This window comes from Melanotaenia boesemani, chromosome 11 (genome assembly GCF_017639745.1).
Source record: "Melanotaenia boesemani isolate fMelBoe1 chromosome 11, fMelBoe1.pri, whole genome shotgun sequence".
NCBI lineage: Eukaryota > Metazoa > Chordata > Actinopteri > Atheriniformes > Melanotaeniidae > Melanotaenia > Melanotaenia boesemani.
Genome location: NC_055692.1, coordinates 32,248,136 through 32,270,089, shown reverse-complemented (window position 1 = coordinate 32,270,089; position 21,954 = coordinate 32,248,136). Strand labels below are relative to the sequence as shown.

The window sequence follows — 21,954 nt, the reverse complement described above, 5'->3', positions numbered from 1 at the left end:
ACATATCGCCCAGCCCTAATTCCCACGTAAACACTTAATCCACCTAAAATAGAGCCGCGGTTGCAGACCACATCATCTACAGAAACATCAATAAATAAGAACCAACCCTGGTTCACCCACACCCCCCACTGCCAAGACCAATGCCCCGCCCCAACCCACATCCATGGCTACAACTGGAATGAGTATGAAGAGTTAGGGTACCCAGCCCCTAGAATCACAACTTTAAAATATCAAGGTTACACAGGCATAAAGCTCTGCGCTGCCCGATGTTCAACCACACAGCCGGAGCAGCTAACACCAGCTGAAACATCAGACCTCTGAAAGAACCTGAACAGTATCAAGAGACTTGCTGCTCCTTCTACACTTGGTAGCTGTACATTAAGACAAAATCTTTTAGCCTACAGTCATGTCTGCATGTGACAGCTGGAGTTTCAGTGGGTATCACATCCACAGGTCATGACTGGAGCAGAAAAACACCAGGCAGTTGTCAGCAGCACAGAAGATTCATGTAGCAGGTCAGGCTGAATGTAGGAATGATGCAGACTTCTACAAAGATGCTCCAAAATGTGCAGTCTGCATTTTGTGCCGTGGTCCTGCAGAGGGTGCACACATCCACTCACTAGACAAACCAGTAACAGCAAAGGAGGACACCTAGCAGCAGCTACACATGCCACCCTAATGAGGCAACTGAGGCACCAGGATTAAACGTAAAACTGCTGCTCATCACTGTCAGTGGACCTACAGGATGATACGATACGTACAACACAAATTTCTCAAACGATCAACTATAAAAAGGGATGCCAGATTGCACTTTTAGCTACTAAATGACCCCTGACAGGAAGTTTAAGACCCCGCTGATGACACAAGCAGCAGATTGTTGACTGGCTGGTTGAAAGGGAAACTAAAGAGTCCATAAATCACGTTTATTACATCTACACGATGCAACAACTATGGCTTTTGTTTCTGAAAGTCTAAATGTCTCTGGGCATGTCAGTTTCTACTGAAACCAAGATCTAGTGATGTGGGTGAAGCCTTCAAGGAATACTGTGGCCCCACAAGTGGTCCATAATTGACTATGCCCATATGTAAGGCACAGATATTTATCCAACAATCTGAGGAGCACAGCCATGTTACCTGAACACTGAGGCCCAAGAACCAGAAGAGAGCAGCAGTCACCATCACAGATCCACCGTCCCTCGGCTGGAGCCCACAGTTAAAGAAGGCAGCTTGTTTTAACCAACCAATTAGAAGCAGACTGTAGGATGAAGCAGCTCTAATACCATCCTGAACAATGGAAATCGTCTATGAAGGAAATCAACAGTATTGTGTTTCATGGTTTGCTAGGACAGATAAATAGAAATCAGTGACTAGATCTGCACCACAGAGCCCACCTTCTATCCCAGCGTTCAGTCTGTCAGCAGGGAACTCCATTACAGTAACACACGGTAGCCTCTGCACATGAACCATTAAGCTTTTCTTTTTCTTTACCTCCATTTTTTGTGCATAACAGAGAGGAGCCCTGCCTTGAAGGAGGAATCACTAAAACATTAACCATCACCCTGATTTGCTTGATTAGAAAGGCAGACTCGTTGCGTTATTTGGAGTGTACTAAACTTTTAATTACACACAGTCCAGCTGATTAATCAAGCCATCAGCAGCAGTAGTAGTTTTTGGATAAAAACATGGACATGTGAGAGAAAAATCAATCGGAGGCTATTTAATGTTTCAACCTTTAAGACTATGAGACGCTCCTGTAACGCCAGGCAGAACTCCTGACATGCCAAGAAGCAACTCAGCTACCCGCCTATATTCAGACCACACCTTGCTGAGCTCCCATCAGGTGTTTGCTGAGAATAAAAGACAATATTAAAGAAAAAGAAAAAGCAACATGTCTTCTCACTGTCCAGTGAAGGAAACAGAATAAAAAGCTTCAAGAAATTCTGGTGTTTCTGGGGAGTTTTTTTTAAGCCGAGACTTTAGTGAGCCTGAAAAGTGTCTCCCTTATTTAGGATAGACCCATGAACTGTCATATTACCAAGTTTGTTGAAGTTCCACTGGGTCTTCAATGCCTGATAGTTTGAAGGAAATACCAATGTAGTTAAAATCGTATATTTTAATATCAGCATCATTCTTGTTGCTTCTTGTCATACAGTGAAACTATTGGTCCCATCACTTGGAGCAACAAAGCAAAGTTAAAAAGGATTCAAGCTAAACTGTTTTGGGAAACATTTTATCTTCTCTTCAAATCAGCTTGATTGAATGTAGTTTTTCTAATAACTTGAGTTTTAAGACTATAGAGGACTGAAGTGATCCAAATGCCCTTCAGTCCTTTCAAAGTGGATCTACAGACAGTTTTTCATGCCCCATTGGGTGAGGTGCCCAATTTTCCAAAGTTAAACTCTAAAACCAGCAACATGAGATCAATGAACCATCATTGGAAATTTGGTCCCTAGATTTATTTGGAGACTTCAAAGATGAGCTCAGTTCTGGCCTGAGGACATTCATCTTCATAAGGCAAGTTTCTTATATTTTGTAAGAAAAAATCGTTTTGATTTGGTCTAAAATGGTTTCAACAAGGTAATTCTTTAAAACCTAAACCTGTCTGTATTGCCCAAAGTGTCCAGTTGCCTGTTTCTGACTCCGAAAGTTCAAGCTTCTCTCATCTCATGACGGTTTCTTATTGGGGTGTGGACATGTTTGCAAAAGTAGGAAATACTGAATTATACATTGAGAGAAAATGCCAACCAGAGAAGAGTAATGATAAACAGGGATTCTGTTTGCTTTCAGATCACTAGCTTCATGTCTCAGGTGTTTGCTTCTGTTTACATTTCATTACGTGAAACAGGTTGATCAGGTGGTCTGAATCAGCAGCCTTTAAGCTTTATGGCTGTTTTGGCTACAGCGCTCCTCACCTGTCTGACTTTACTAGTGAAAATGAGCAACATAATATTTGAAGTAAAAAATGTGCAAAACAAGTAGTTTTCATATTTTCCCCCAAACAATTGATTTACCAGCCAGTTGACAAGAATCTAACAGACAAGTCAACTTGTTTGTTGGACCTTCTCAGTTGACCTGCTCACAGATATTTAAACGTACTAAATACAGTTGACCCTTCTTCCCCCGGTGGGTAGGTCTGTGTGACTTTAAAAAGGAAATTAAGGTTTCATCATCAGTCTAAGCCGAGTGTTACCATTATCTTTACAGTTACTGAGTGTTGCACCTCCAGGACTCTGCAGAGGTGAAGAGTGAGTTGGGGGTTGTCTGCAATGGCAGCCAGCTGTGGCCTCTCAGGCACAGGACCGCTGCAGTCTGGACATGGTGACAGCCTCTCAGCCAGGAGGCTTACAGGGGCATCAGCCTGGTGGTGTGAAACAGGAGAGGGTTCAGGTCCTCAGCGTGGACGGCCCGATGGAGCGACGGCTCGGAGCGACTTCGCTCGATTTTTGGCAGCAGGTCTTGGACCTGCTCAATGGCTACCAGGATCTGATGAAGGACAATGTAGGGAAATTGTCAGTTAGACCGTCATGGTGGATAGCAACGCAAACCACTAATACAACTGTTTACTTATGATACCGTTTCCTGTTCTTAGTTTGTGGAGCATCTTATGGTACGGTGGTAACGTGCATACCTGTGGAAACAGGGGCCTCTCATCACGTTTGAACTTCAGGCAGTCAATGATGAGCCTTTTCATCGACTTGGGTGAGGTACTGTACAGTTTTGCGAGGTCAGGTGACAAGTAACCGCGTCCAACCATGAAGATTATCTGGGAAAGGAAACAGAAGATGGTCACACACAACGCTATTCACACAGAGATTAATAATAATAATAAAAAAAAAATAACTTCAGCGTTTTTAACAGACCAATTTTAATAATCCTTTCTTTAAGGTTTTTACATAACAGATGACTAAATGTGTGTACTGGACTTAACAAAACTACACAAACAGGACCCCCCAGAACAAGAGTCAGAACAGATTAAACTAAATAAATAAAAATGATTTAATCTATCCTCTTAAAATCTTTCTTCTTTTTTTTTTTTTTTTTAAAAGAAAACAATCATTACACATTAGACATTAATGTCCTGAGTGGGATGGATGAGAAACACTCACTTGTAGTTTTTCCCTCACTTTTTAAAAAATTCTTCCCCATCTGAAATCATGTTGTTGGTTTCTCCTGTTAGTCACGTTTCTACTATATTTCAGTTAAAATCAGTAGAAGCTTAAGTTCATGATACAAGTCTATCATCTACATCTTGATGTCGACACACAAAGAAGTGTGCGATTGAGTCGCCATTTTGGAGGAACCCGGGTTCAGCACCGCCTGTGTCTTTTTAATCTCCATCTTATTCAGAATTTCTATCATTTTTTCCAGAGTGTCAGAGTGATCATCTTCCATTTCACTTCATCATCAAACTGTCCAGTCTGCAGTGACTCCGAAGTTATTTGCTGTACCTCAAGTTCAACTGCACCTGTGTATAATCACCTTCCAGCAGCTACAACACAGCAGTGCTATTTACACGCCTCTAATTTTCCTTTTCAGTTCAAGTGAACTTAAGTGTGAAAGTTAAAGAGAATAATGAGTGAGGGGGAAGTGGTAGCCTAGTGGTTACAGAGGTGAGCTTGGAGAACCTGGGTTCAAGTCCCCAAGCTAGTAACTAAGGTAAAAACCACTGTGGGACCCTTGAGCAAGGCCCTCACCCCCAACTGCTCCCCAGCTACTGAAATCTGGCAGCCCATTGCCGAGCCACTAGGATGGGTTAAATGCAGAGAAAGAATTTCCCAGGTTAGGATTAATAAAGTATAATAAAGGCAGATCAAACCTGGTCTCTGTTGTTGATATTGGAGTAAGGCAGGGTTCCTGACATCAGCTCAAACAGCACCACTCCATAACCGTACACATCAGACTGGAACGTGTACGGGTTGCTGTCCTGCATCCGGATTACCTCGGGAGCCTTCAGGAAAAAGGGAGAAAACAAAAGCAGCTGGTTTATCATCTATGACAACACTGCTTTCACAGCGGGTATGAAAAATTACAGAAGTCTGTTAGGTGCAAAGAAAAATATTCAAAGACCATCAAACTGAGAAAAGAAAAGCAAATAATCCCAACCGAATGCAAGTTCTTGATAGTGGAATTATGTAACTAAAACCAGTGAAGTCACATGGACACGCGCTGCATTAAAGTCAAAACCAGCCATATTCATTCACGCATAAGTGATGGTGGTTTGGCTGCAGTCAGTCCTGCTCCAACAGGAGCAGCACCAGGAGTCTAAAAGGTAGTACATCTACACAAAAACTAGTTTTACCTTCTTTTATTTCTAATCTAGACTTGATGTTTATATACCATTTTTAATAGCAGGGTCCCGATGAAATCCATTTAATTTTCAATATTCCACGTTGCCTTTTTCCCCCCAGAATTTTGTGTTTTGTTATGTGATCTAATTCTTTCCAGGGAAAATGTTTAATTATGTGGAAGAGGTATAAAATAAACAGTTTAACAGGAAATTTTCCTAAACATGCTATGTATGTGGGAGGAGCTGTAGCCTCTGAATGTGAACCGGCTGCTCAACCAGCCACGAGAATCCTGTTTTGTTTCTATTTTGTGTTTGTTTGTTTGCGGTTTTTCCTTTTTTCTAGAGTTGCATAATACTGAATTATTACATTTTTTGGGCAACACTGATGTTTCTGTTGGCCTCTTAGCCACCGCTGAACTTCTGGGGGAGACTTCACCTACGTCAGTGCAGGTGACCTTACACATAGATTAAAATTCATTCAGCTCTCATCCAGCCGTGGCTCATTTGACTCAGGCACTGTGAAATGCTCGAGATAACAAATCACACCCACATATGAGCATGTGTCATGACATACAACACTTTCGCACTGATTCCAGTTTTTATTGTGAAATTCTGCGATTACACCTGTGTTTTCTGTCATTGGGTTCGCACTTTCCTGTGTCGTACAGGTGCCTGTAGAGAGACCAGCCTTTTTCCTCCATCTCTTCCTGTATATCAAACACTCCCCTCATGCAACAGGTGACAAAAATTCTTAGATGCACAACTGGTCAAAACAGTCACAAAAGTCACTCTTGCATTTTGTACATGCTGTGTCCTTACAGCGAGTGTCCTACGTTTTACTATTTTTAATCAGGCGGTACAAAAATAAAAAAATAACTAAAAGTTGAGTACAGTGGTTGTTAGTGGTTACTTCCATGGCCCCCAGACTCTGGATACTACCAATAACACATCCCACCAGTGTTAGGGCTGCTGATAGCGTAGACAGCTCAGGACACACTTGCTTAAACCGGTCTATTGTTAACTTGGTGTACATACTTTTTAATAAAGAAAATTTCTTTCATTTGTTATTTTATGTATGGTTCCTTGTATGGTTTTATGTTTTTGTGAATTTTATTATGAAGCACTTTGTGATTTTATCCACCAAAAGCACTGGACAAATAAATGTTGAGAAACAACTAAAAGATTTTAAAGAAAGTTCGAATTTAAAACTAAAACATACATATACTTCTTCTTTAGCTATTGGGGATATTTTGTTTTAACATCACACAGTTCAGACAGTAAGGGAAAAAACATGCCGTAAGCCTGTTGGTGACAGGGTGGGTTGCTTGAAACAGGCTGCCTCTGAGAAGCTTACCATCCAGAGAATGGATCCACTGGGCTGTTCTACTTGTTGAGAGCCACTCCATCGAGACTTTACTGTGGCCAAGCCAAAGTCACCAATCTTCACAGTCCAGCCCTCATGAAGAAAAATATCTGGCAGGAGGGCTCAAGAAAAAGACAGTACACACATCTGGTGTGCATAATCACATATCAGTTACCACAAAATCAAAGTGGAAATTATAAGTTGTGTCGGGGACAGAGTGGAAGCTTAAAAATAAAAAAAAGCTTAAATGGAAGTGTGAGCAGGTTAATTTCATATTCAACTGTTTCCACATAAAAACAGCTAACATGTCTCACCATTACTGGGTTTAGACTGAGTCCGTTATAAGCAAATCATCAGCTCTTGTTGTGGTTAGTCTTTAGTAGCTGCAGAACATGCTGTGGTTGTTTGTTATAGCTGCAGATATCAGAGCTCAGAAACCAAAGCTAACTTTCCCCTCATGCACGCATCCACCGCCTTCTATTTACTGGCAACTAAAAGTTTAAAGCAGCCAAGAAAAGGATACTGTTTGATTTCAGGTCTCTGTGAATTATGTTCTTTGCATGAAGATAGCTGCAAGAGAAAAACAAGACATAAATGAACTGACATGGTCTAATTTTGACAAACTTAGGAAAGTTTTCTGTTTCAGCTGCTCATTTTCTGCCATTTGTGATGCTGGATAACCTACAGCCCATAATATTTTCATCACTACAACAGAGACCCTCATGCTTGGTCAAACCATTAAATTAAATTTTCAAAGTGAGCTTTAATTAAAGACATATGCAGCTTTAGAGAAAATGCATCTCAGAGAGTAAGTTACAACCAAGTGAGCGTCTATGCTTACTGAGTCTTTTAAGTTCAGTGGAAAATTACGGTTCAACAAAGTAACACTGAGTAAGTTGACGTGCTGAGATGGAAATTTGCAGCGGGTCTTACTCCATGCCCTGAGCTGTCTGTCTGGCCACATCAATGCGACGCATAGTGTCAAACTTGGTTTCTGTGACATGCAGATGGCGGTACAAGCTGCTGCCTTCACACCACTGTGTGATGATGGCAAAGTTGGGCTTAGTCATGTAGCCCATGAACAGCAGGATGTTGACGTGGCGGGTTTTTCTGCAAAGAACAAAAGTGGGTGAAATTGTTAGATATTCAATTACCTTAAGGCTGGTACACACATAAGGATTTTCTGAATCTGAAAAGATGGAGACCTAACACGTGAAGATTTAAAAAAAAAAAAAAAAAAAAAAAAAAAAAAAAAAAAAAAAAAAAAATCAGGCATGTGTGTGTTTAACTTTATTTATTTGGGATTATGGAGTTAATCTTGCTGGACCTGACCGGAGAGGACAGGAAAAAAGAAAAGGATAGTAATGGAGAGAAGTAAAAAGAAAAGTTGAAAAAAAGGAAGCAGAGAAAGATCCAGTAGATAGAAGCAACAACACTTCAATCCAACCTAACACCAGACAACCAGCTGCTACACCTGTACAGAAACACAACAGAGAATTTCCTACAGCTTTTACAGGTAAACCAAGGTGACAGTCACCAGGAGTTCCTAATAAAAAATAACTAAGACAACAAGATGTATCACAACAACAACCAAAGTACCAAAGAGACACACACAAAAAAGAAAACTAAACCTAAACTAAAATAGCTTGTGTATAAACCCACTGGACGACTCAGTGACTGTGTCAGCATGCAGAGGATGAAGAATGAGGAGTGATCAGTGATGAATGTGCACGGCTCTACGGAGACTAAGGCAGCCCAGAGACCCGGGCGATCAGCAGCAATCCCGTAGCACCAACCCAAGCCACCCTACCACAAAGACCACCCCGGACCCTCCCCGAGGGCGGCAGAGGAAGGCCCAGCCAGAGCCCACGCGGTCATGGCGCACAAGCCCCGGCGGGCCAAGATCGGCAGCCACTGGCCTCGCCAGGCACCGGCCATCCAGGGCGGCCAGAGCCAAGGGCCCAGGATCAATTGTCGGTTGTCACTGATTGTCAGGACAAATACTTAACACACCTCAGACCAAATGATAATTTTATAGGATAATCTTATAAGACTTCAGATAATCGGACGTCCTTGGTAGGGAAGGGGGAAAATCCGGACAAAAACAGCCTGATAATCTTTGTGTGTGGGCCCAGTTTAATCTGCAGTGAGATTAAAGCTGTAACCAATACCTGAACGCTAGATCAAAGTGACATGATGTTGCTTATTGATCAATCAAAGTCTGGAAAGAAAGTGGATATATGATGCTCACCGTAAGACCTGCATTTCATTTTTGAAAGCCTGTAACTGCTCAGGGGTGGGCTCTTTGACTTTAAGGATCTTGATTGCCACGTCTCCATGCCACTTGCCCTTGAAGACCGTTCCAAAGGAGCCAGTGCCTATTCTCTTTTGGATGTTGACTTCTTTAGAGTGGACTTCCCAGTAGTAACTCGAGTCTCTGTAGCCTCCTCGGTGCTGAAACAACATGATTATTTACTGAATTTTACTTGTAACCCATTTGTTAAAGTTCATATTCACCCACTGATATATGCTATTTTCCTGAAGACAACCACTTATCTCTGAACATTTTAAATTACCTACCACTTTTTTTTTGTCATCAGATGAGGGGGGTTTGCGTTCCTTGTGTTCAGAGGGAGACTTTGGAGGCCTCCTTCCAGGAGAGCCAAGAGAAGAGGGTGGACTGGTGGAGGGTTTGGGTGAGGGCTCAGGACCTGTGGAAAGGAGACAAGTCAAATGTAGTGTAATAACAACATATAAAAATCACAATATTCTGAAAATTGGGTCCTCCGTACCTATTGTGTTGAATTTCATTACTTCCTAAAAAGAAGATCAACACAGCACAGTTAACTTTGGAAATTCATCCACGGATGAGAAACTGCTCAACTGTGATTCGTTCAACACTGACCTCAATGACGCCGGCACTGTTAGGGTCCACTGTGCTGACCATATGAACATTGGGAGTGGAGGTGGAGCGATGCCTCTGTAGAGACTGGCCATCTCCACCTGAGACGGGGAAGTGAAAGGTCGAGGGCGGGGACAGGAGGTCCATTCTGAGTGATGAAATAAAAGAGTCACGTTTTTTGCAGACATCGCCTATACTCTCCTTTTTATCTGAATGTAATGTATTCAGTTTGGGAGTTTACCCAGCAGGCTCTGGTGTTAAGGCTAAGTTGCTCTGCGATGGGGAATTTTCTGGCAAGAGTATCTGTGGGTATTCATCTGTGCAGGAATTAGAGTCACATCTGGATAAAACATAGAAAAGAGGATGAGACATGTATACAGGCACATAAATCTAGATGTAGGTAGTACCAAAGACCAAACCAAAGACGATTTTATTCTTTCTTTTTAAAAAATATATTAAACTTATTAAAAACAATATTAAACTTAAAGCTTTTGCGTGCAAAATTTGTTTGTTTACTATCGTATAAACGGCTTTATATCTTGCATAGAGATGCAACACAACTACATCTGTGATCTCTTTCCATCTGGATCCTTGTCGTACGGGATGCACTGTGGAAATAATTACCCTGATGTTGTCGTCTCTTAATGAGAGATTGTGGGCTGAAGTTGTGTCCTGCATCTCCAAGAGAGCAGCATTTCTCACTGCAGCTATATGCACAACTAAAACGAGGTGAGCGTGACGGCTCACTTCACTGTTCTGTTAGTGCTTTCAGACAAACATTGTTCTGGTGCGGAGGGAGGGCCGAGTCCGCTGCTGAGCCCAGGTTGTGGTGCATATACAGGAGGACACACTTTCCATTAGGAATAATGGGAACGTGTGTCCAAACTTTTGACTGGTACTGTACGTGTTAATTCAATAGAGCTGATGCTGGCTGGAACAAAAACACTGATGCTTAAATGAACAAATTAGGCTTAAATCATAATAAAAACATACATATTATTTGGAAAATCTCAACCCACATCAGTTAAAAAAAAAAAGAAGCTACCTTTAAAGTTTGGGGGTGCAAACATCATGACTTAGTTTTTCTGTTTAGAGCACTATAATATAGATGTCATAATGGGACAGGTTTTTAAATCAGTTCCACACTGGAAAGATAAGTAAATATTTCTTCATCTTCGTTTAATTGGATATTAAATATGCCGTATAATTAGTTTTCAAAAAATTTTCTTTAAACAAGATAGAGTGGAAAGCTTAATCTTGTAGTCACCGTTTGACTAGAAATGAACTTGCAACACCCCATAATAAACTGACCGTCATCTCACGAAGAACCTCTGTACCTTCTCTGCAGTAACTACTCACCGTTTGTTCACGGTATCCATGTCAAGACACACAGTGGGAACCTTGCTACTGCAGTGTTGGTGAAATTTGTAGCCACATGTCTGACATCTGAAGCCATTAAAAAGAAATTTATGGCAAAAATCACAGTAAGCCAGCTTGAAAAAAGTCTTCCGTACCTGCAAAAATAAAGATGTCATGTAATTCACTTCTACAACAACGTTAAAGAAACTGATGATAAAAGATGTTAAAAATGAAAATATCAGCTACTTACAAAGTTGTGCATGGTGAGAGGAATATCATCCAGGATCTCGACTAAAAGCTCCTCTCCGACCAGAGGAGTGATGTCCGTGTCCCAGTCTGTTAGTCTCTTACGACTGGAGTTGGTAAAGACAAAGAAAAACTCAAATGACAGTTTGAAGACATTACCACTTAAAAAAAAGCATCTAATTTTGTAGTGATTATTAAAACCTGTGTGCAGTTCTCTCAATAAAATGGTTCCACTTAGCATTACTGGTGATTATACCACTAAAACATATAAAATATATAAACTATATGCTTACGTGTTTTAATTGTATCTACAATACAGTGAATTAAACCGGAAGTTTCCTGATAATCTAAAGCATTTTAATTATAGATAAAAGAACAAACATGAATGATGCAGAATTGCAGCAACAACCTCTAAATGAAAATTAAGTTTATAGAGATGAAAGTTAAACATCTCCATCCTTTGTTGCCTTCAGTTTCTTAAAATGTTATAAATCTGCACGTCAGATTTTCTAAAATAAGGAGGAAAAATAATTTTTTCCTGGAGTTATTAACATATAAAAATCAAACATAAGTGAATTAATGCTGATCTATTCTGACTTTATTTGTTGTTACTTGATGCTTGTGAATTCTTTCATAAAAGAAAAAGAAACTGAGTGAACAAACATTATGCTGGGACTTCGCTGTAGTTTGATTTATTAGCTAAAATTAAACATTATCAGCAAAAAAAATCCAGCTGATTAAAGTTAAGCATAAAAAAGACATTACTCGTTCAGGCAAACTGCTGAGGGAAAATAAAACAGGACATGATCCTGGAATCCTAAAAACACGTTACTTCTGTTAGATATTTGTGTCATCACTTCATTTCTGCTGCTATAAACTAAAAACAGTTTCATTTGTTTGAAATTGAGAAAAACAATAATAACTGTTCTAATAAATGATGTATGCTAAATAAAAGTGTGTATTTGTGGGTGTGTGTACACAGACATGCAACGATATTTGCTGTGGCTTCTGGGTCTGTGGACAATGAGGAATGCAATCTATTATCCCTTTCTGATGTGGGAGGGAAAACAGTAGACAACAGTGAGATTTACCCTCCGAGGAGGCGAAACACAGCACAGCAGTCTTGGCTCAGGCCTCTCACTTTGAGTGCTTTATCTAGAATCTCGTACACAGTCTGTCCTTGGCGGACATTCACCTGCCAAAAGAAACCCATTATTGAACATGAGGCATAGTAAGAAAAAAAATAACACTTTAAGTTAATGTTGACGCTACATATGATCCATGTTGAGAACAGTCCTCAAACAGAGTGGCACTTCAGCCCAGTATACTGATCCTTTTTAACCCAAATAATAATGCTGCATTCCTGTTCTGACCACAACAAAGCTCTTACAGACGACAGCGTGGGACGTCTGTCAGCTACAGCCGCCGGTTCCTTGGCAACATTACAACACGTGTGCATTTCTTGCATGATAATACAGAACAAATTTGGTGCATGCAACAGTCAGAAAACAAACAAACTTAAGTGTCCTTTGTAGTCTTTCAAAAGTACAAGTACCTTCAAAAACCTTCATGTTTTGCAGCTTTGGCTTAAGTACATTTTACTGCCACCAACTCCAATTCTGAGGGAAAATGTCCACTGCTCTTCAATCACTGGTGATTCTGGCCTACGGTCAAGCCCATACCAAACAAGCTCTGAAGCTGAGATGACCATGATGTGACTCACAAGTCGCCGCCCTTTTCTGTCTTTTTTGCACCTACTAGAGGTGTTCCTGAGGTCATTATCTTGAGGCAGGACAAAGTTTAGACCTACCAAGCAAGTTCCTGATGGTATAGAATGACACAGCAAGATGGCTCAAGATAATTTTTGCCTGAAGCAAACCACACTCAAACCATCTCTGATCTTCCCCTGAGCTTCAGTCTGCAGTTACAATGGAGCTGGCCATTAACACCCCCACCTTCACAGTCCCAGTATACATACAGAAGTATGACTGGAAAAATTAAGACATTCTCTTCTTTTAACTTTCTCAGTTGGAGTTCATTGTATAAATAAGTAGAGTGAAATTCAGGACATGGTGATTTTTACCACATGAAGCTGCGGTAACAAATATCTGGATTTTATTACAGTAGAGTGACTATTTTACACAATTGTGAACTACACAAAATCTTAATAAACTACTTTCTGTCTGACAAAAAAATAGCTGTTTGACAAAAACCAACATAAAAACTTGAGAATAAGAGCAGATTTGTTGAGAATTCAGCTGTATTAACTAACATGCATAAGAGAAATAACTATAGAACTTTGAAACCTGTTCAGTTCTTTGGTCCATTTGGGTTTAATTGAGTGCGTATGTAATAGTCACTAGACCCCTAATCACATTAACTGGGTGCTTTATTCTCTTATTTCACTCGGACTGACATGTTGACATACACTGTAATAGGTCCCGTTTTGGTTGGACTAACATAAGTACCATCTAATCTCTATCAGTGGAGGTTGTATGCTGAGGAATTGTGCTTTGACCCATCTGAAGACAATCATGAACCCAACTAAATTAACTAAAGTTCAATGTTTATCCATAACACCGTTTAGCAAACATGCAACCCAGTGTTTTTCCTACCATTGTATTGGTGGTGCGCCCTGCCCTGTGTACGAGACCCACCGCGCCGCATACAAGGGGTACCATTCAGCACCAAGTCACAGCAGAAGTAATTTCAGGTTCCATTTCCTCTAAAACAGGTTTATACTTTATTTTATTAAAAACAAAACAGTGATGTTATCTACATGACAGTAGGTCATAGCTGCTCTGTGTCGCGCCCCCAGAGTTTCGCTCTGATGCGACCGCACACACAGACACGTGCATGTACACACAGCTGAACACACGTCTGCCAGCGCCGGACAGAGTGCGCGTCAGAAAACGAGTCAACCAGCTGAAAATCAGACACAAATATCAGGTTTTTCACGTGAAGACGGACACGCTCCATCCAGCTGGAGCAGCCAAAGTATTTTTCCTGCTGCGACGTTAAGCCGAGGATGTGGTGTACATCGCGGAACGTGCACAGCTGAACCACCGTCACTGAGGTGATTTCTGAGTCATAACAGCTTAAACTTGACCCAGTGTTATTTGTAGGTTTTATTGACAGCACGTTATCTGAGATCTGAACTTTAAGGAAATTTACAGCGACTGCACTTACTTTTTTCAGTGTTTTCTTTTTTATGACGACATTTCAGTCATTTATGGAAAATTAGTCCATGATGGCGTTTTGAATCACGTCATGACTTCACCACGTGCAGCTGTCATATGATGTTTAAATTATGTAGTAATTATCAAGTGCCATTTTAACACTGTAATGGGAAGGTTACCTGCTGCAGAGTTCATGAATAACTACACAATTTAGCAGTACCAATTTTAAGGTTATTATTGATTTATTAAGTCTGTACGGAAGTTCAACATATGAAACTATTATATTACAAAAACCTGGTTTTCATCATAACATTTAAAAACGTGTCGTATCCCCTGGTTCCTTCTTCTAAAACAGATGTCAAAGAGTAAAAACCTCCTTAAAGAGCACACTTCAATTCAGTCTAAGGCTGGACGATACGGCCTGCAACTGGTGTTTAAGCATGGCTTGCCACAGCAATGCCAATTAAACTTATTTTTTAAAAACTGTGCTGCAAACCCTGGAAATGTTATGGAGTATTTATAATTTCGGAGGGTACTGTATGCCTGTATTGCTGGACTGTATAGGTGTTCTGTAAATAAACGCTTTGGGATAACATAAATCGTCCACACTGGGTAGCATGACGACCAAGTGACAGGACAATCTAACAACAATTTTCTAGAGTGTTGAAACAGGACACTGATGTCTGATATGAACTGCGAGTCAAATAAACAGAGGATGTCAGCAGGCACCATCTGTGTCATCTCATGCCAACTGTTCACTGGTTTACTCACTGAAATTTTGTAAAAGATGTCAAATTATGTGTGAGTCATTTCACTTTCAACAAACAGTGCCCACATAAATTTTTCACAGAGATAGTAACTGAACCGCCACCCTTTACAATATTCAACATATTCATGCTTTTTCATTTATTCAGTTTAAAGTCTTGTTTCTTATATAGCTAACCACAAGAAGTAAAGAGCCAGTCATCTTACCACTGTCCTCTGTTTATTGGGGAGGTAGACTCGGATGGTACCCCCACCTCGGGGTACATCCTCTGGACTAATCTCCCCTGAGGAGGAGTATGAGGAGGAGGTGGAGGACATGATGAGAGGCCAGAGGAGCTGGAAGGGGACACAGCACTTAGACCAAAACCTCAGCAGAGCTTCATGCACTGTGGGTCCACAGAAGCCCTTTACTTAGAACCTGCAGCGACACAAAAATAATGTGGTTTAGAACATAAACCTACAGAGGTTTACATATCTGAGTAAATAACCATAATCAACTGTAGCATAATGCACAAAGCCTGCTCCAAGCAACAATGATACCGGACTTGATGAAAATTAAAAACACAGCTGCAACAGCAGAACAACACAAAGGAATAAAACTAATTTATAAACAAATAACTACATGAACAGTTGTATAACTTTTATAAATGACTGGCAAACGCAATTCAATAAAGAGAGCAAGTTCAATTGTATTGTAAATTGACCAATTAAGAGACATGGCTAGAAAAACAAAAAGATGAGCATTAATTGCCAAATTACACGTAACAATAATACAGTTTGGACAAGAGCCCAACTAAAACGGACCGAAAATAGGGAGGAAACACTTTTATAACACGAAAGTAGTAACTGTTTCATCCAATCATGCTCGATAAACCAAGTGAACTAATATGCATTGTGTCATAGTCAGTCTGTAAAATCTTTATCCCTGATAAGGAAAATGTATTTATGAGGATATGGTGAATATGCAAATCAGAGGGGCGCACACACACCGGCTGTTAACGTTTAGCTTATATTTGCGTAATTTAGCAGTGCTCAAGAAAGATTTAAAATCGTGTATAAGTACTTTACCTTACAGCAGGAATACTCGTTTACCCGAAAATATATGCAAACCGGGCCAAAACTATTAACTGAGGCTGAACTGAAGCGTAGGCAGTCAAAGCTGCAACCCAGCAAACTTGCCATCTACTTCCATGATGCTAATGCTAGCCGTCGTTAGCCCGTTTACTTAGCATAGGATTTGCCTGCTATGCAATATGACATTTCGAGTTTTGGGAGGCCATGTTTCTCCTTCGGGGCGCCACTTTACCGACTTTAGCTAACTAGCCAACTACTTTAAAAGGGGTTTTAAAGTATGTAAATAACAAGTCACATAAGGCCAACATAATGCTTAAAGTAGAAAGTTAACAGAGGTTTGGTAAATTTCTCTCAGTTCGACTTGCAAGCTAGCTGGCAAAGTGCTGGCTTGAGTGAGAGAGGAGATTATCCTGCTACCTCAGTGACTAGCTTACTTTACGGTGAAATGCTTTGATGCTAGTCATAGCCAGCTAATGTTAGCCAACCTGAGGGGGGTTACCGCCGCGTCAGTTTGTTGGCTACTGCTGGTGTCTTCTCATCGTAACAGCGACTTATCCAACTGACACGCATAAAACAGCACAAACCAGAAGGCGCTCTTTATTTGTCGCAATGACACCGACACATACTTACATATTTATCTTTTGAAAGCAGTTTGGGTGTAATGGCTAAACTCTTACCTGTAGCAGCCATCTTGAAATTCTCTGTCTGTAAAGTCGGATCTGTCAAGAACTTGGGGGAAAGCGGAAAACCTCCATAATACTCCGCGCTGATTGGCTGATTCTCCAACGACGCACACTGATTGGCCATACAACATTGGTATGTAAGAGGTGGGGGCAGCGAGCGCACTTCTCATATAAATAAATTACTATTAAAACATATTACAGTTTGTGTGCACTACTTCAGTTTACGCTGATACAGATAACTAAAATAAAATAAAAATACTTTTTATTATATAAATAATATATAAATTTATAATATAAAATGATTTTTTAGAAAGTATGATCTTTATTATTGTCGCACTGTTGGCCAAATAACAACCCCAAACAAAATCAAGTCTATAAAAACCAGTTTATTACAAAACAACATAACCATATATACAGCAGAATAATGATCTCACCAACAGCAAATCAACTGTCACTCACCATGGAGTTTAATTCTCCATTTACTGTAAAGATCTTCACACATCTTTAAATGTTTTTTTTTAAATCCTCTAACATGTAGTAAACACATTACAACATAAACACTTGTTTGGTTATGCTTCATCTTCTCTCTATTGAACACTGAGAAACCTCCTTTTCTTCGATGTGTGAGTGTATGCATGATGACGCCATTCAACATCTGCAGTGCTCTCATTCTCCAAGGTGCCCAGTTTGATCATGTACACTAAACAGAAGAAAAACACATTGAAAGATTTTACACAACAAGTAGAAGCAGCATAGAACAGAGAAGTTTAACAAATGGAAAATTTGGCATTTTCCATTCCAATTATCAAGCTCAGCACAAGTTTGAATCAGGTGTGTGCAGGTAACTTCCAAAACCTGCAGGACACCGGCCCTCGAGGACCTGGACTGAGGATCCCTGATATAGAATATGTAGAAGAACAGGGCTGGAAGGAACTAAAAAACAAACTGTGGTTTAATGTAAATAAATTATCTCTAAATGTGGATAAAACACGGTATTAACACACGGTATTTCATGGCATTTAGTAATAGAAATGCAAACAGAAAATTCATTGGATATAGAAGAGTAAGATAAATGAAGGTTTTAGGTGTTATTGATGGAAGTCACATTTTAATGACATAAAAATTAAATTAGTTAAAACAATTGTTATGCTACATAAAGTTAAGGATTGCTGAAATAGGAGGACCTACATGTAAAACATACGTTAATCTGGTTTTCATTAAAAAAATAAAAAGAGCTAAAAGAGTCGGCAGATATAGAGATCCATCAAGTCCATTATTTGCAAAGTTATTAAAATTAAATTATCTAGTTGGTGAAAGTGTTCTGCAGGTAAAGCTTTAAGCTCAAATGAAAGGTTTTATCCAGAACTGACTGGAAAAGAAATCATTATAATTTAGAAAGGGTGTGAGATATTTAAAACCAGACTCAGAACTGATGTGTCTGTGTGTGGAGTCAGTTTATGGAACAATCTGGATCAAATACTGTGTTTAGAAATGATCAAAGCCGCTATGATAAGAAAATATAACAGAAGGGTTTCATTTGTTTTGCTGTTTTTCTCTGTGGTGATGTGTAGACAGTAAATGTGTGGTGAAATATGACGTTTCTGGTGAAAATCAGCAGCATGTTGACCTGTAGCTGATTCCAGTTCAATTTTCATTTCTGTTGGTGTAATTCGTTTGTGTGACAGAGGCAGAAAGTGGAAGACCTTTCTTCTTCGACTCCTCTTCACTTGAATGTCGGAGATTCATGTTTGTATTGATAATTTTATTTGTTTAGATAATTAAATATGTTTAGAAATAAATAGTTTTATATGTATCAACTCCACACAGCTGTACAGCAGCGATGTGTAATATGTGGCTTCACAAATTCACTGTAGGTGGTTTGCTTCTCACAGGGGCTCCGTGTCATGTTAATTTCAGCTGCAACCTGTTCAGGAGCAGGTTACACAGGTCATGTTTGGCCATCTTCTCTTCTCATAGTTAGATTGGACTCATTTTTCTGAGGAATTTGTGGTTTCATGTTAACAGACAGAGTTGGAAACCCTAAATTGACTGTGGTTAAGTGTGACCTTGATTGTTGGGACTGGTTCAGCTGGATAACAAAGATATCCAAAAACATCTGTACTTACATTTCATTTCAAACCTGGGTCCTACTTCTGTCAGCTCTATGTTCTTGTGATCCGTTTTCTTGTAGGTGTGGTGTCTTTTTAATAGAAAAATAGAAGAAAAGATTGATCTGTGTACTTATTTACAAAAAGAAAGCCCATTTTCACTAAGAAGGTACTTTTGCACAAACCTGAAAGAGATGAAGTCCTCTTGGTTAGCAAATGTGATTACACGCTTACTGTCTTCCTTTGGCACTGGAAAAAGATACTTGAGGATATTCGATACCTGTGCAAGCAGAATTAATTAGCTGTATGTTCAAACAAGTGGTGAAAGAGAATATCTCAGGCATGCGTCCAATTGTTCGCTCACCCTCTTTCCGAGCCGCGAGGAGAAGTTGTGAAAAATGAGGTGGGGGTATGCCTCAGACATGGTGCCTATGTCGGGAACATCATGCCTCATTACCACGTTGTAAAGTGTGAAATAAGCCGTGGGTCCAAATGGCAAGTGGCACACCACCAGGCCATCTGAAAACATACAAGACGATCGAGTAAAAATCATTCAAATCTTTAAGTGAAGTCTTTCAGCACTGCAGGTTACATCTGCCCACAATCACACTATTAGTCTTGCAAAAAGTAAACACAGAACATCATCATATAATTATATCTTGAAGGTCTGAACGGCCAAGGCTACAAATATTGGTCAAACACTATAAATATGAAAAAATAAACAGCATTAAGGTTGCTGTGAGCCAGCATACCCGGCTGTCCTCTTGTTTCGTGCACAATGACGAGGTCTGTTACGTTGTTGGCTTTGCAGGCTCGGACCAGCGCAGCGATCTCATGGTTTCCTCTGTTCATGCGTTGGGCTCCAGGAAACATCAGCTTTACCTCCTGGAAGATGATGTGTTAATATATGGCATTATTCTCCGCTCTTTTTCATCATTTCCAGCTGTTTTTCATGCAGTGCAAAAAAAGCTTTCTGAGTCTTTATCTTCCAAATATCTCTTGAACTTGAAATAAAAAACAATTAGATAAAAAGGAAATTAGCAACAAGAAATAATATAGTTTTATCTTTTAATTTTTGACTGAGTCTGTAATAAAGACGCTGAATTAGCTGAAATACATACAAACAAATAAAAAAAAAAACAATAGCAAAATAAACACATAAATAATGGAAAATAAATAAATAAAATAATTACATGAAAAAAAAAAAAAGAAGACCAGTAGAGCAAATTTTTGACACTGGGCGTCAAGTGGTTCACATTCATCGGCTACTGTACATGTGTAACCACAAGACTTTTATCTCAGCATTTTAAAATGGGGATGAGGAGGGAGAGATGCCAGCAGCTCAAGTTTCTCCACTGCACTCAGAGACAATTAAACAATGAGGTTCAAGTGATCTGAGAACCGTCACACAGCTTGTTTATATCTAGCCAACATCATTTTCTTTCAGCTCATCTTATCAGCCTCAAACCTGAACCTCTAACTGGACACACCTTGGCAAACATTTTGAGTCTGGAGCTCGGGTCTCTGGACGTAGTGACCATAACTTTAGGATCTTCCACTCCTGCCCACTTATACTCGTCATCCACGTGAGAGCTGACACCTAGATGAATAAAACGTTTGAAGGTTAGCTGAAATGAGATGAACACTGATTGCTGTTAGTGGGGAGTAACACACACTTACCTTCTGCCCCTTCATCATCATACTCCAGTAGTTTCTGTAGCTGCAGGGCGTCTTTGCGCACCTCAGTTGGAAGGAGACGATTTTCTGCAGTCAAGAAAAATCTGACTGTGTTAGAGCAAGATTTGTATGAGGACCGTTTACAGTGCCAAATATTTATCTTCTTACCCTCAAGTGCACCCTTCAGCTTCTGTTTTTTCTCTTCTATTGTTCGGAGCCTGTCCTCTTGTGCCTTCCTGTACAGGTACTCCCGTCTCAGTCTCACCTCTCGACGAAGCTACAAAAACATTACAAATAATGTATTAGTATTAATAATGTAAATCATAAAAGCACCTAAAATATGAACACTTCACATCGGGGCTTCCCTTATGAAAATAAAATCATTTAAGCTTGCTTGCATTATTGCAATAGATTCACTTGTTTTTTCAAGGTAATGAATATGTAGGAGCTGTCCCACAGCTGACACCTACCAAGGTTTCAACTGTCTTCTGACTATCTAAATGTGGCATAATCCACAGCTTTTTATGTTGTAGTATTTAATGAATTTGTCCAACTTAAACAACTGTTTCTCAGCTGTTCACCAAAGTGATGCCGACATTCAGCATCTGGAGCATTCGTGGATGATCTTATCAGTAATCACCCTCGGACAAAGGACAAGACGTACGACAGAAACTGAATGACTCGTCCTTCTTTCTTTTGAAAATTAATAATTTCTAAATCGTGGAGGAAATACATATCGACTATTTAATACATAGTTCAAATATATCTTTATGTTAACTAAACATGCATATAAATCATCAGCAAGTTTATAAAAAAGTTTATTAAACTTGTCCGGTTGATTAAATGTTTTAAAAAGCAGATATTAGCTCTGTTAGTGTTATTTATGCTAGTTCACGATGCTGAAACAGAGCAGAACAATCTCTAGCTACGCTAAACAGCTAAATTTCTTGTTGTCTAAAGAAAACGTTTATATCAAACTGCTGAAACACTTGGCATCCGTAAAATACTTTTTTTTTCTCACTTACCATTTTTGTTAGTAGCTAACGCACAAGAAGAACTCACGTGGACAGAAACACTTGTAAAGAAGACTTTTCCTTATTGGCTGACAAAATCACCAATGAGAGCGTTCGATACTAAGTGACGTGCGGTGTGCCCACCGGAAATACGAGGAGGATGTCCACCGCCAAAATAAACAGATAGATAGATAGATAGATAGATAGATAGATAGATAGATAGATAGATAGATAGATAGATAGATAGATAGATAGATAGATAGATAGATAGATAGATAGATAGATAGATAGATAGATA

At 39.7% G+C, this 21,954-nt stretch overlaps 2 protein-coding genes across 3 annotated transcripts; both read right to left on the bottom strand.

Annotated features, from left to right (window-relative positions):
- Positions 1 to 2,682: 2,682 nt before the first annotated feature.
- On the bottom strand, positions 2,683 to 16,926 carry araf (A-Raf proto-oncogene, serine/threonine kinase). Of its 2 annotated transcripts, none has more exons than XM_041999640.1 (16): positions 16,853 to 16,926; positions 15,309 to 15,519; positions 12,249 to 12,352; positions 11,162 to 11,264; positions 10,912 to 11,066; positions 9,794 to 9,892; positions 9,556 to 9,700; positions 9,443 to 9,467; positions 9,231 to 9,361; positions 8,902 to 9,104; positions 7,584 to 7,760; positions 7,174 to 7,220; positions 6,642 to 6,760; positions 4,817 to 4,948; positions 3,629 to 3,763; positions 2,683 to 3,483 (listed from the first exon to the last, which is right to left on the bottom strand). In XM_041999640.1, exons 2-16 carry the CDS (start codon positions 15,417 to 15,419, stop codon positions 3,343 to 3,345), a joined length of 1,827 nt encoding a protein of 608 aa, XP_041855574.1. In that variant the 5' UTR covers positions 15,420 to 15,519; positions 16,853 to 16,926; the 3' UTR covers positions 2,683 to 3,342. The 2 variants fall into 2 exon arrangements, with proteins under 2 accessions (XP_041855574.1, XP_041855573.1); XM_041999639.1 differs by lacking the exon at positions 16,853 to 16,926 and adding an exon at positions 16,170 to 16,252.
- Positions 16,927 to 17,224: 298 nt separating this feature from the next.
- On the bottom strand, positions 17,225 to 21,768 carry imp4 (IMP U3 small nucleolar ribonucleoprotein 4). Its single transcript, XM_041999642.1, has 9 exons — positions 21,669 to 21,768; positions 20,812 to 20,920; positions 20,647 to 20,730; positions 20,457 to 20,566; positions 19,719 to 19,851; positions 19,331 to 19,485; positions 19,152 to 19,246; positions 18,985 to 19,058; positions 17,225 to 17,558 (listed from the first exon to the last, which is right to left on the bottom strand). The coding sequence occupies exons 1-9, from the start codon at positions 21,669 to 21,671 to the stop codon at positions 17,446 to 17,448; spliced, it is 876 nt and encodes a 291-aa protein (XP_041855576.1). The 5' UTR covers positions 21,672 to 21,768; the 3' UTR covers positions 17,225 to 17,445.
- Positions 21,769 to 21,954: the final 186 nt, after the last annotated feature.